This window comes from Mizuhopecten yessoensis, unplaced genomic scaffold, assembly GCF_002113885.1.
Source record: "Mizuhopecten yessoensis strain PY_sf001 unplaced genomic scaffold, ASM211388v2 scaffold11047, whole genome shotgun sequence".
NCBI classification, from domain to species: Eukaryota; Metazoa; Mollusca; class Bivalvia; order Pectinida; family Pectinidae; genus Mizuhopecten; species Mizuhopecten yessoensis.
Genome location: NW_018408852.1, coordinates 26,196 through 41,392, shown reverse-complemented (window position 1 = coordinate 41,392; position 15,197 = coordinate 26,196). Strand labels below are relative to the sequence as shown.

Sequence of the window (15,197 nt, the reverse complement as noted above, 5' to 3'; positions counted from 1 at the left end):
CGCGGTTTAATTAAAGCAAGGAAATGTGATGGTATCAAGCGTTTGATTCATTTAGTCTCCAACCACAACAAAAACAAACGTTGAAAGCAATGGAACATGGAGAAGGCATCGCCGCGAACGACTCGGGTATACAAGTTAATGTAACAATAATGAATGTGGAGTTGAATGTATCCGTCTTTATCATTCTTCTAGTGAATAGCGCCACCGAAACATTGGTTTCTATGGGTGATCCCATGGAAGCCTAAAATACGTTAAAATTTCAGTGTCTTTCTGTCTAACATTTTGTGAAAAACTAAGAGAAAACTTAAGTCATGTCTTCAAGAAAAGCGTTCCCCGATATTACAACATGCTAGAACGCAAGTGTTTTTTTGTTCATTAGGCAGAAAGCCTTATATTATTGTGGCAGATTATAATTGTACATAAGATATTACGATCACCTTCTACTCTAGCCACGCGCCCGCTTTTAAGAGGCAATTTCCCAGCTTTAGCTCAGTGGTAGAGCGTCCTACTAGGAACATAAGAATCGTGGGTTCGACCCCGGTGGTACAACACTGCTCTTTTTCCTGTTTCAAATTGTGTTCGTGGCCCTTCCTGTGGTGACAGGGAGTTTGAATCTGAGTTGGGATTTTCGAGGGCGAACACATTTAAAAAGTGGGTAGTAATTAGTGTGGCAAATTTTAGTTGTACATAGGATTACGGTTGCCTTCTAGCTTTGCGCTAGAGGGAATTTCCCTTTTTAGCTCAGTGGTAGAGCGTCTGACTAGGAAGTCTTGGATCACTGGTTTGATCCTGAGGTGCAAGCAGTGTACACTATTTTCTTTCCTGTTACATTATATATATATATATTGATGTCATATCTTCTTATACCATTTTGATAACTTAATACAGTACTGTATTATATGAGTTCACTATATCTTCATCGATATCTGAATTTCTTATGTTTAATTCATGTCTTTAAATATGAATTACCAGGGGTTTGAAATTTAGAGTATTGCATCTGTTGTCATTCCGCTAAATACGTTTTGTGATCGTATAGTTTTTGGTAATTGTTACGAGTCGAAAATTTAATCCTCTGCGGTCCTCTCTAGATCTCGCCTCTTTCGTCAGGTTACAGACCTGTTTTCACTCGAGTTCGAACACTGGATGTAGTGGTAATACAAGCAACTGATTTAATAACTCAACAAGGTGTTTCAAAATACAGATAATTATTTATTAACATTAACAATGAATATCTAGAACAAGTACAATGTACCAATACAAAGCATAGCATTAGTGCAGAACAATGACAGCTATTGTTAAGAATCTCAATCCCTACGTGTGTAGAGTGATGGCCTATCCTACCTAACAGTACTACCAATACCAGTAGACTAAGACCACGTGCTCTTAGCTCCCTATAGATCTATAGCGAACCACCATGAATCAATGCCTAAGCCTGAAGCCCCTGACTACCTCTATACATACATGTACTGTAGTTCCTATAGCATTTATTGTTCTTTTTGTAGTGGACTTCCAAATTGCTGAGGTTAAACCTGTGAGATTGTCTCTACATCTCATCCAGAAAAGACACATCAACAGTGCCCAGCAGAAAAGCCAGGAAGAGATGTAATTAGCACAAAGTCTTGTTATCACTTAATTAGTCTTGTATGAATTATCTCCCCTTAAGTTTCCTGTGTCCTTCTTAGTATTTATATACACTATTTGAGTAGATCAAAATCTAAGTAAATTTTGTTTCTCTGACGTCGCGTACATCCCATACTGGCAGATACATGATGAAAATAATGTTTACCTCTTGGAACAACATTACTATACATTTGTTTTACAGTCATTTACAGTAACATTATAAATAGATATAATGTGTATCTTATGGTTTTACAGAGTACAAGCTCTCAACAAAATCACTCACCTCCGGCTGGATAGAGAAAACATTGGACAGATAGACAATCTGGAATTGCTCGGAGACAAAGTCACCAATGTGTATTTACAGAAGGTAAATGTTATAGAATCTATATTTATAGGTATCCGTTGTAATGTGCTAAAAAGACAGTACTTGCAACTTGCCAAAGGTAAACATTATTTCTCCCATAGCCACTGTAAGTTTCATCACTTACGACTCGTTTGATAAAGGTGCTAGGAGTTTTGGTAAGTGGGTAATACTCTGGAGTGATTTTATTGGTGAATGTTTGAATTATGACGTCACATAACAATGCTCTTGGGTGGTCGGGTGGTGCAGTGGATAGCACACTTACCTTTCACCAAGGCGGCCAGGGTTCGATTCCCCGATTGGTTTAAAAGGTTTAGGGTCACCTACCAGACCACGTGGGTTTTATCTGGGTACTCCGGTTTCCTCTCCCACTAAGACCCCCCGCGCGCTAACATCCAGGCCAACAAGAGTTATTAACATAAGTTGAAATAACTTATTTCATAATTTTTGTAAAATAAATAAAGTTTATGTAACAATGCTCTGCCACGTCATCTTCCATTGTGTTGTCATGATCCATGGCAATTGTTTCCCCGCATCAGAAACAAACATAATGTATTTTACATGGGAAATCAAAATACGAACGTCATAAGAGAAACAGGTCCCCTAACTCATGATGGTTGATTGTCATGTTATCTAACTCTCATTAGTTAATTTTCAAATTGAAAAAAAGGCACTCGATAAACCTCATACCTTTGTACAATTTGAAAAGTAAATAACCTGAGTTAGATAAACATAACTGATCATCACTTCTTTGTGAACCTTATAGTATCTCTTAACCCTTTCACCACTGTAGACCACAATGGACTCATTCAGGTCAATGTATGGTTGAGTTGGCTAAAGCTACATAGGGGTGAAAGGGTTAAAGTCTGTTATTATGTATTTTAAGTTATCAATTGGTATTTACAGAAGATGATTGTTTAATAATCATATAGAATCAATTTATCTCTTTTTGTAATATGCTAATTAGGATTTGATCCATTATTTGACAATTTTTCACAGACCTGACAAAGTCTGCTTTGCTCTGGTTGTGATCTAAACTTTATATATTTAGGATTACTTTAGAAATCAAGTCTAATCTAATGAAATGCCATTCTTTTTCTATATTTGTACATGAATTATAAAAATTAGAATCAGTGAATGGCAAAAGTTTGCTAATAAAAAATTGACAAACACAATTTTTCCCACTAGGACACTTTGAAATAGCAAGGGAAGGTTAATACACCTTTCTTCAGCTCGTGCATGAAATGCCATACTTCTTTGTAAGCAACTGAAGTTGCCTTTATTCGGTTGAACAAATTATATTGTTGTTATCAGTGTGTTTATATTCTTTACTAAGATCTTCACAGATTGAACAGATCATTTGTCTCCCCTTGTCATGTTCAGCAGCTGGTATGCAGGGTGTTGTTAATTCTATCTGCAGTTTATTTTATTGACATATTGTATTTTGCCTGAAATATCATTCATATGGACAAAGCTCTTTGTAATATTGCAAAGTAATTGGTATTTTTTGTCACATCAGAACAAGATTCAGGTTATAGAGAATCTTGAATGTCTGAAGAATCTGACATTTCTCACGCTGGCTGATAATCAGATAAGACAAGTAGAGGGACTGTCCCACCTCAACAAACTGCTGTTCCTCGACCTGTCACACAACCACATCCATGACTTCCAGATCGGTAGGTAGACATCATGTAAAACTTATCTTTTTTTAATTCGTTTTAAATCTTTATTTCTCACAAAAGATGAATTTACTCAAAAAATTACCCACTAAAAATAATTTTCATTTCTTTGAATCATATATATTACCAACAAAAACATGTGGAAAGTTTTAATTCTTTCTATGAAACAATATAAAAGGAACGTTCCTAAGAAAAAAGTCCATGATAGATTAAGCACTTTTCATGTTAATTTGAATGTTACACAGGGAATAGTCCTGTGGTAAAAAATGTTATGTGAGGTAAAGTTGAAAATGATACTGTTGAGAAAAAGTGTCCAGAATCAAGTATGTATCCCAGAGTCATGTCAAGTGTCTTAGAGCCAAGTATAGTACTCCAGAGTCAAGTCAAGTGGCTTAGAGCCAAGTATGTATCCCATAGTCATGTCAAGTGTCTTACAGCCAAGTATGTATCCCAGAGTCAAGTCAAGTGTCTAAGAGTCAAGTATGTATCCCAGTGCCAAGTCAAGTGTATTAGAGCCAAGTATGTATCCCAGAGTCAAGTCAAGTGTCTTAGAGTCAAGTATGTATCCCAGAGTCAAGTCAAGTGTCTTAGAGTCAAGTATGTATCCCAGAGTCAAGTCAAGTGTCTTAGAGCCAAATATGTATCCCAGAGTCAAGTATGTATCCCAGAGTCAAGTCAAGTGTCTTAGAGCCAAGTATGTATCCCAGAGTCAAGTCAAATGCCTGAGAGCCAAGTACAGTATTCCAGAGTCAAGGCAAGTGTCTTAGAACCAAGTATAGTACTCCAGAGTCAATTATAGTTTCAGGGAGTATATTTTGTATCTCAATGTCAAGTAAAGTATCCCAGAGTCAAGAATAGTACTCCAGAGTCAAGAATAGTACTCCAGAGTCAAGAATAGTATCCCAGAGTCAAGAATAGTACTCCAGAGTCAAGAATAGTAATCCAGAGTCAATATAGTATACAAGAGTCAATTATAATTTCCTGGAGTCAATTATAGTATCCTAGAATAAAGTATATTATCTTAGAGTTCAGTGTTGTGTCCCAGAGTCAGGTATGGTATACTAGAGTGAAGTTAGGTGTCCTGGAGCCAGGTAAAGTTTCCTAGAGTCAAGTTTATTCAGGAACACAGAAGACCATACATGATAAAAGTCCATACATACATGGTCTATATGTTCCGTCACTTCGTATTGCAGAGTTATCGTTCTTGTGAGCAGGTATTGACTGTTACGTCATTGGTTTGTGTGAGAAAATTATGTCGTCGTCTCAAAAATTGATGACGCTACTCTCACAAACAAATGACGTAACATCAATACCTGCTCACAAGAGAAGATAACTCTGCAATACGCAAAGACGGAATATACATGTGGAAGTATACAATCAATCTTTTTCTATAAATCTAATATTTTCTGCTAATGCTTTTTTTTATTTGTTATTTCAAAAAGTTTGAATACATATTGATATATCTTTTACTGTTTTAGATGAGTTTCCAGAGTCTGTGATGATCCTTAATTTAAAGGAAAACCCTTGCACCAGCCTACCAGATTACAGGTAATATTACAACAATTGCTTTGATTCCTAATAGTAACAAAATTTGCTTTAATACTAATGAAAAGAACTTATCTAAAAAATAAAGATCAACAATCTATGACACTTTGTCACATGTCAGGTGACAAACCCTTACATATTAGGTGACAGACCTGTCACATCAGGTGCAAATCGTTAAATTCAGGTGACCAACCATCACACAAAATAGGGTATTCATCAGTAGTTATAGTACCCTACAGTCCTAAAAAAATATCCAGACTCAAGTTTATTATCCCTGAGTCAAATTAAAAACTGCAGACTCAAGTTTAGTATCCCAGAGTTGTATAAAATATCCAAGACTCTAGTTTAGTATCCCAGAGTAATTTAAAATGTCTCAGACTCAAGTGTAGTATCCCAGAGTCACAAAAATATCCAAGACTCAAGTTTAGTATCCTAGAGTAATATAAAATGTCTCAGACTCAAGTGTAGTATCCGAGAGTAATTTAAATTGGCTCAGACTAAAGTGTAGTATCCCAGAGTCACAAAAATATCAAAGACTCAAAGTTTAGTATCCCAGAGTAATTTAAGATGTCTCCGACTCAAGTATAGTATCCCAGAGTCACAAAAATATCCAAGACTCAAGTTTAGTATCCTAGAGTAATATAAAATGTCTCAGACTCAAGTGTAGTATCCCAGAGTCACAAAAATATCCAAGACTCAAGTTTAGTATCCCAGAGTAATATAAAATATCTCAGACTCAAGTGTAGTATCCGAGAGTAATTTAAATTGGCTCAGACTAAAGTGTAGTATCCCAGAGTCACAAAAATATCAAAGACTCAAAGTTTAGTATCCCAGAGTAATTTAAGATGTCTCAGACTCAAGTATAGTATCCCAGAGTCACAAAAATATCCAAGACTCAAGTTTAGTATCCTAGAGTAATATAAAATGTCTCAGACTCAAGTGTAGTATCCCAGAGTCACAAAAATATCCAAGACTCAAGTTTAGTATCCCAGAGTAATATAAAATGTCTCAGACTCAAGGTTAGTATCCAAGAGTCATATAAAATGCCTCAGATTCAGGTAAAGTATCCGAGTGTCATGCAAAATATCCTAGACTCAAGTTTGGTATCCCAGAGTCAGTTTTTGTTATGCAGGAGTCAGATATACAATGTAGTATGCAGAAAAAAGTATAGCATTTCAGAATTTAGTATATTATTCAGGAAGTTGATGTATTACTCAGAGCCAAGTATATTGTCCCAGTTTAGTATCCATGATTCAAGTGTAGTATCCTAGAGCAAAGTATATTATTTTTAGTAAAGTTTGGTCTCTTGAAGATTAGTATCCCAGAGTAAGAAAATCTCAGGTGTTCTGTCCGACGTCCCAGACTTATTCCCACTATGCGTAGTTAAATTGTCCCTTATATTACAGAGGACGCCTCATACAGGACCTGGAGCATTTGAAGATACTTGACGAGGAGGAAGTGACAAATGCTGAGAAGCGTGAAGCAGGTTTTGTGGTATCTAGTGATGAGGAGGAGGAAGTGGAGGAGGAGGAGGTTGTACCGGTCTTCACAGATGGAGGTACAATGACCCAGTGTTTTTCAAAAGCTGTCAGGGATCCAGGTGGTCTTTAATTGTTTATAGGACTTGCACAGTGGCTCATGGTTATACCCCCTGCAATGAAGATAGGGGGGGAGGGTGTATACTGGAATCACTCTGTACGTCTGTCTGTCTGTAGACAAAAAATTGTACCTCCTACTTCTCTTAGGTGTACGCATGGGTTTGATGGTTGTTGGGTCAGAGGTCAAAGGTCATGAATTAACTACGTTACTGAAATGGCTAATATTCTCGAAAAACAGTAGGTATTTTGTTTACGCATACATTGGAGTAAATGTAGCATAGATGCAAGCTACATTATGACAACATTCCCAGGTCATTGAGTCAAAGGTCACAATAGTGGCGTTTGCCTTTTCTATCGGTCTGTCGGTACAAAAATCACTGTTTATATAATTAATGTTATAACCCTAAATTTATATTAAGTAGCATGACCACAAAATCTTTACATTACATTCACCGAATCCCGTTACCTTCTGCAGTAATGTGCGCCCATATATTGCACAGAGCAAGGTAAAAACAGATATACATGTAATACAATTGTCACAGTAGCATATTGATCATAATGAATATTTTTTCATTAACTATGATTATTTTCAGTGTAGATATTTCATTAGAATAGGCTTAACAGTAGACATTTTTCTGTGTTTCAGATAGTATTGGCACATGTACATCACGGATCCTAATGCATTCTAAAGCTCGTACTGATGAGGATTTAAAGAAACACATGGAACACACCACAGAATTGGACGATTACAGGGAAAAATTTGAACTTCCTATGTCTTCAAGGTCACAGACTCCTAGTGTCAGGAACTGATATATAACACCAGTCAAACCAATAGCAGGTCAGGTGTAGAAAATATCAAGTGGTCAACCCGACAAACAAAACTGGCAGGTCAACATTTGGTGTAGAATCTGTTTAGAGGTCCAACAATGTGTTATGCGGTGTTACGGAGAAAATGTCTAGAGGTCAAATAACAAATGGCAGGGAAATGTATTAAATGACCTTTTAAAGTCTTACGATGAAGAAAAGATAATATCTACATCAAAACAAAAATATAGAAATTGCGATATTTATAATGACCTATGTTTATATGCTGTAAGCATGCTTACATTTTAGTTAATATTTAGCACTCTTTGTGCTGATTCAAATTATAAAATATGATAACTGCTAAATATAGAATCTCTATATTTCTGTATGTGCAAATGCAAGTACTTTACCGTGATGAATATTTACTAAATTCAGAGATATCTTGACTTGGAGACAAAATGAGACAAGAACACGGAAAGTTTAAATCTAATATGAAACTGTCAAAACTTAAGAAAAGGTGCTTCATTGTCTGTATCTGATCAGATATCACAAAAAGTTTAGTTAAGATAATTAAGACAGTTGACAAGGATCACAGATCGCCAAGATCATAGTTGGTCAAGATCATAGTTGGTCAAGATCACAGGTGACCATGGCCTGAGTGTGTTTATAGAGAATGATGTGTTAAAGATAAAACAAAGATGTATTGATGTTAATCAGAATGTAAGTTATCTTCTGTGTAATACAGAGTAAAAGATACATGTCAGAGTTATAATTAACTGTCGGTATATATAGAACACATATCAGTTATATATATAGACGATGCACATTATTTACATGTAGACATTACAAACATTCCACCTTGATTGACAGGTTAGAAGTCATACCATAAAAAACCATATGTGTCGAGCAAAGCGTTATACATGTGAAAGTGACATGTGGATGCTCGGATGTTTCATTGGTAATACAGGGCACAGATTTTATATATTTACTTGTACAAACTACAAATATTCCCCATCTTTATCAGTATATGGTCGTAATTCCATCCGTCATACATAACATATTATTTATATATTTACTTGTATACACTAAAAATATTCCCACCTTTATCAATATATGGTCGTAAATCCATATGTCATACATAACATATTATTTATATATTTACTTGTACACACTACAAATATTCCCACCTTTATCAACATGGTAGTAATTCCATGTGTTATGCAGAACACATTATTTAAATAACACTTACTATTTTACCCTGCAGAATCCCCCCATCCCCCGTTCATCAACGTGGTAGTTATTGATAGGTGTTGTACAGATCACATTATATGCATGTCACAATTTTCATATATATTTCACAAGACAAAACATCAGTGCAAAGCTTGTGTAAAAATATTGGTATATTCTGCCAGACGGGTAAAATGGGAAACCATTAAATGTTCCGTATATGGGATTTAATGGAAACCATTAAATGTTCTGTATATATGGGATTTAATGGGAAACCAGTAAATGTTCTGTATATGGGATTTAATGGGAAACCAGTAAATGTTCTGTATATATGAGATTTAATGGAAACCAGTAAATGTTCTGTATATATAGGATTTAATGGGAAACCATTTTAGTAGCACAAGGCAAAGGTTACTATACTATATTTACCTGTAGACACTACAGACATTCCCACCTTAATAAACATTTCAGTTATTTTGTATGCCATACGGAACATGTTATACATATCAGACTTGTCCATACTTCTTTAGTGATATTTTGTGTAGACATTATTTTTAAATACTGAGAAGTTTTGTAACAAATGTGATTAGTTTTTACTACAATGAATTATACATGTTTAAGATGTTACTTTTTATTGTTAAAGTCTTTGAATCTTCCAAAGACGTACAACAAAATATTTGACAAATAAAACAACAAATGTAAAAACATCTTAGTTAAGTGTTTTTTTCTATTCTATGTCATTTGTGCATGCACTGAGTTTGTGATGCGGTGACGCATCAATGTTCTAAATTTCTTTAGCAAACATGATATTTCATAGCAAATTGATCTTAAATGTGATAACGTTATACAGTTAGACGTTTATTTCTATAGAAAACTTTGTGAAATAGAGGAAAGCATCATGTTATAACAACTGAGATGTACTTTGTGTAGGACGCTAAAGAAGGCTGTAACGCTATACAGTAAGGCTACTTCTATAAAAGAGTTCATTATATATGTATATGTACTCTACAATGGTGCAACACCATACACCGTGTACATGTATCCCCATCCTTGATACCCCAGGAGATACGCTCACTTTCGCTCTGCACCCCTGGAATATGTCATAGCAAAATCGAAGATCCTTGTGGATGAGACGAGACAAGTTTGATCCTTTTATGTACATCAAAAGAATCTCCCGGTCACGTTGTAGTAAAATTGACTGTCTTTGAAGTCTGGTGTTGCTCCTCTGTAATCTTCAAAGGACAGGTATCGGCCTAGTGATTGGTCAGAATTTTTTCTTTTAAATGGTGTAAAATTCTGAGATGTCTTAAACATAAATCAATTTGCTTACATAATGAAATTCAAATTAGATAAAGAAGTAATCTCACATATATGTTTGTATGGAGTTAAAGGCCTTCTCATGAGCCTGGGTTCTTAGGGAGACACCCCTGGAAGATGTCATAGCAAAATTGAAGACACGCGGCTAACTATTTGATAAATCTTGAGTAAAAAAACCCTGACCAATCACTAGGCAAAACCCCTTTCAACCTGTTCTCGCAGACATTTTTGAAACGAATTTGCCAACAAGGGCTATTAACCTATCGAAGAAAGTATACCATTGCACTTCAGATTTCTTCAAAGTTAATATACCACCATACTTAAGATACAAAATACTCCAATGATTTTATAGAGTTATTCTAACCCATTGATTTTAAGCATTGTCTCCTTTAGAATGTCTTTATTCCTCCAATCCAGTCAACTACAATCCAGCAAGGCATACAGCATCTGGGATAACAAGTATCATCCGGGCCCGTATTCATGAAACCGTTCTCATGCTCAAGCATTAATTCTGTGCTCAAACCTTCTTTCTTGGAGCTCTCTTAAATGATATAATATGAGGTAAAAATTTCAGGTGGGAAAAACCTAAAAACCATGTTCTGCCTCAAGCCCCCCGATTTCTTCCAAATTATTGTCAAGATGTAAGATATATGGGCGGATTGGTAGAGTGGTTAACACTCGGCCTTCCACGCAGGCGGCCGTGGTTCGATCCTCAAAGTCGTCGTACGCCTGGAATGTTGGTCTACTTTCAAGTTCACAGGGGTCTCTAAAAAGTTTGCGAATGAAAGTGACGTTGACCTACTTTCAAGGTCATAGTGGTCAAATAGGTCTTAACCATCAAACGACTTTTTCTAAAGATCCGAAAGGCGCTAGAGTCATGATATTTGGCCAGTAGCATTCTATGATTGAGCCCAACAAAGTTTGCGAATAAAAATGAGCTTAACATACTTTCAAGGTCACAAAGGTGAAATAGGTCTAAACCTTCAAAAGACTTCTCCTGCAGTTATGAAAGGCCTAGAGTCATGATATTTGGCCAGTAGCATCCTATGATTGAGCTTGACAAACTGTGCAAATGAAAATGACAATGACTCACTTGCAAGGTCACAGAGGTCAAATAGGTCTAACTCTTCAAACGATTTTTTCTGAAAACCCGAAAGGTCTGAGGTCATGATATTTGGCTAGTACCATTCTATGATGGAGCCTAACAAAGTTTGCGAATGAAAGTGACGTTGACCTACTTTCAAGGTCATAGTGGTCAAATAGGTCTTTACCATCAAACGACTTTTTCTAAAGATCCGAAAGGCCTAGAGTCATGGTATTTGGCCAGTAGCATCCTATGATTGAGCTTGACAAATTATGCAAATGAAAATGACATTGACTCACTTGCAAGGTCACAGAGGTCAAATAGGTCTAAACCTTCAAAAGACTTCTCCTGCAGTTATGAAAGGCCTAGAGTCATGATATTTGGCCAGTAGCATTCTATGATAGATCTCTACAAAGTTTGCAAATGAAAGTGACGTTGACCTACTTTTAAGGTCACAGGGGTCAAATAGTTCAAAACATTTAAATGACTTCTACTGAAGCTCCGAAAGGCCTCAAGTCATGGTATATCACCAGTACCATTCTATGGTGGAGCCCAACAAAGTTTGCGAATGAAAATGACGTTAACCTACTTTCAAGCACATAGTGGTCAAATAGGGCTTTACCATCAACCGACTTTTTCTAACGATCCGCAAGGCCTAGAGTCATGATATTTGGCCAGTAGCATTCTATGATTGAGCCCAACAAAGTTTGCGAATAAAAATGAGCTTAACATACTTTCAAGGTCACAAAGGTGAAATAGGTCTAAACCTTCAAACGACTTCTCCTGCAGTTATGAAAGGCCTAGAGTCATGATAATTGACCAGGAGCATCCTATGATGAAGCTCAACAATGTTTGCGAATAAAAATGATGTTGACCTACTTGCAATGTCACATAAAGTCAAATACAGGCAGATCTTAACCTTCAAAAGGCTTCCTCTGAAGAGCTGAAAGGCCAAGGGTCATGCTATTTGGTCAGTAGCATCTTATGATGGCCTATTATTGAGCCCAACAAAGTTTGCGAATAAAAATGAGCTTAACATACTTTCAAGGTCACAAAGGTGAAATAGGTCTAAACCTTCAAACGATTTCTTATGAAAACCCGAAAGGTCTGAGGTCATGATATTTGGCTAGTACCATTCTATGATGGAGCCTAAAAAAGTTTGCCAATGAAAATAATATTGGTCTACGTTCAAGGTCACAGTGGTCATATAGGTCAAAACATTCAAATGACCTATTATGAAGATCCGAAATGCCTAAAGTCATGATATATGACCAGTGGCATCGTATGAGTGAGTCTGACAAAGTTTGCTAATGAAAATCACCTTGACCTTCTTTCAAGGTCACAGGGGTCAAATAACTATATATGGCCAGTAGCATCCAATGTTGGATCCCAAAAATTTCGGGAATAAAAATGACGTTAACCTACTTTCAAGCACATAGTGGTCAAATAGGGCTTTACCATCAACCGACTTTTTCTAACGATCCGCAAGGCCTAGAGTCATGATATTTGGCCAGTAGCATTCTATGATAGATCTCTACAAAGTTTGCAAATGAAAGTGACGTTGACCTAATTTTAAGGTCACAGGGGTCAAATAGGTATAAACCTTCAAACGACTTCTTCTGTAGATCAGAAAGGCCTGAAGTCATGATATTTGGCCAGTAGCATTCTATGATAGATCTCTACAAAGTTTGCAAATGAAAGTGACGTTGACCTACTTTTAAGGTCACAGGGGTCAAATAGGTCAAAACATTTAAATGACTTCTACTGAAGCTCCGAAAGGCCTCAAGTCATGATATATCGCCAGTACCATTCTATGATGGAGCCTAACAAAGTTTGCCAATGAAAATAATATTGGTCTACTTTCAAGGTCACAGGGGTCATATAGGTCAAAACATTTAAATGACTTCTACTGAAGATCCGAAAGGCCTCAAGTCATGATATATCACCAGTACCATTCTATGATGGAGTCCAACAAAGTTTGCGAATGGAAATGACGTTGACCTACTTTCAATGTCACAGGGGCCAAATAGATCAAAACATTCAAATGACCTCTCCTGAAGATTCGAAAGACCTTGAGTTATGATATATGGCCAGTAGCATCCAATGTTGGAGCCCAAAAATTTCGGGAATAAAAATGACGTTGACCTACTTTCAAGGTCATAGTGGTCAAATAGGTCTTAACCATCAAACGACTTTTTCTAAAGATCCGAAAGGCCCTAGAGTCATGATATTTGGCCAGTAGCATCCTATGATTGAGCTTGACAAATTATGCAAATGAAAATGACATTGACTCACTTGCAAGGTCACAGAGGTCAAATAGGTCTAAACCTTCAAACGATTTCTTCTGAAAACCCGAAAGGTCTGAGGTCATGATATTTGGCCAGTACCATTCTATGATGGAGCCCAACAAAGTTTGCGAATGAAAATAATGTTGGTCTACTTTCAAGGTCACAGGGGTCATATAGGTCAAAACATTCAAACGACCTATTATGAAGATCCGAAAGGCCTAAAGTCATGATATATGACCAGTGGCATCGTATGAGGGAGTCTGACAAAGTTTGCTAATGAAAATGACCTTGACCTTCTTTCAAGGTCACAGGGGTCAAATAGGTATAAACCTTCAAACGACTTCTTCTGTAGATCAGAAAGGCCTGAAGTCATGATATTTGGCCAGTAGCATTCTATGATAGATCTCTACAAAGTTTGCAAATGAAAGTGACGTTGACCTACTTTTAAGGTCACAGGGGTCAAATAGGTCAAAACATTTAAATGACTTCTACTGAAGATCCGAAAGGCCTAAAGTCATGATATATGACCAGTACCATCCTATGATTGAGCCCAACAAAGTTTGCGAATGAAAATGACGTTGACCTACTTTCAAGGTCACAGGGGTAAAATAGGTCAAAACATTTAAATGACTTATACTGAAGATCCGAAAGGCCTCCAGTCATGATATATCACCAGTACCATCCTATTATTGAGCCCAACAAAGTTTGCGAATGAAAATGAGCTTAACATACTTTCAAGGTCACAAAGGTGAAATAGGTCTAAACCTTCAAAAGACTTCTCCTGCAGTTATGAAAGGCCTAGAGTCATGATAATTGACCAGTAGCATCCTATGATGAAGCTCAACAATGTTTGCGAATAAAAATGATGTTGACCTACTTTCAAGGTCACATAAAGTCAAATACAGGTAGATCTTAACCTTCAAAAGGCTTCCTCTGAAGAGCTGAAAGGCCAAGGGTCATGCTATTTGGTCAGTAGCATCTTATGATGGAGTCTGACCAAGTTTGCGAATGAAAATGACGTTGACTGACTTTCAAGGTCACAGGGGTCAAATAGATCAAAACATTCAAATGACCTCTCCTGAAGATCCGAAAGACCTTGAGTTATGATATATGGCCAGTAGCATCCAATGATGGAGCCCAAAAATTTCGGGAATAAAAATGACGTTAACCTACTTTCAAGGTCATAGTGGTCAAATAGGTCTTTACCATCAAACGACTTTTTCTAAAGATCCGAAAGGCCCTAGAGTCATGATATTTGGCCAGTAGCATCCTATGATTGAGCTTGACAAATTATGCAAATGAAAATGACATTGACTCACTTGCAAGGTCACAGAGGTCAAATAGGTCTAAACCTTCAAACGATTTCTTCTGAAAACCCGAAAGGTCTGAGGTCATGATATTTGGCCAGTACCATTCTATGATGGAGCCTAACAAAGTTTGCGAATGAAAGTGACGTTGACCTACTTTTAAGGTCACAGGGGTCAAATAGGTCAAAACATTTAAATGACTTCTACTGAAGATCCGAAAGGCCTCAAGTCATGATATATCACCAGTACCATTCTATGATGGAGCCCAACAAAGTTTGCGAATGAAAATAATGTTGGTCTACTTTCAAGGTCACAGGGGTCATATAGGTCAAAACATTCAAACGACCTATTATGAAGATCCGAAAGG

General features: G+C 36.7%; 1 protein-coding gene across 1 annotated transcript; it reads left to right on the top strand.

Moving 5' to 3' along the window:
• The first annotated feature begins 32 nt into the window (after positions 1–32).
• Positions 33–9,523, top strand: LOC110465047 (leucine-rich repeat-containing protein 46-like). The gene is made up of 7 exons (XM_021520621.1): positions 33–126; positions 1,503–1,602; positions 1,876–1,987; positions 3,501–3,657; positions 5,139–5,208; positions 6,612–6,763; positions 7,450–9,523. The coding sequence occupies exons 1-7, from the start codon at positions 90–92 to the stop codon at positions 7,611–7,613; spliced, it is 792 nt and encodes a 263-aa protein (XP_021376296.1). The 5' UTR covers positions 33–89; the 3' UTR covers positions 7,614–9,523.
• Positions 9,524–15,197: the final 5,674 nt, after the last annotated feature.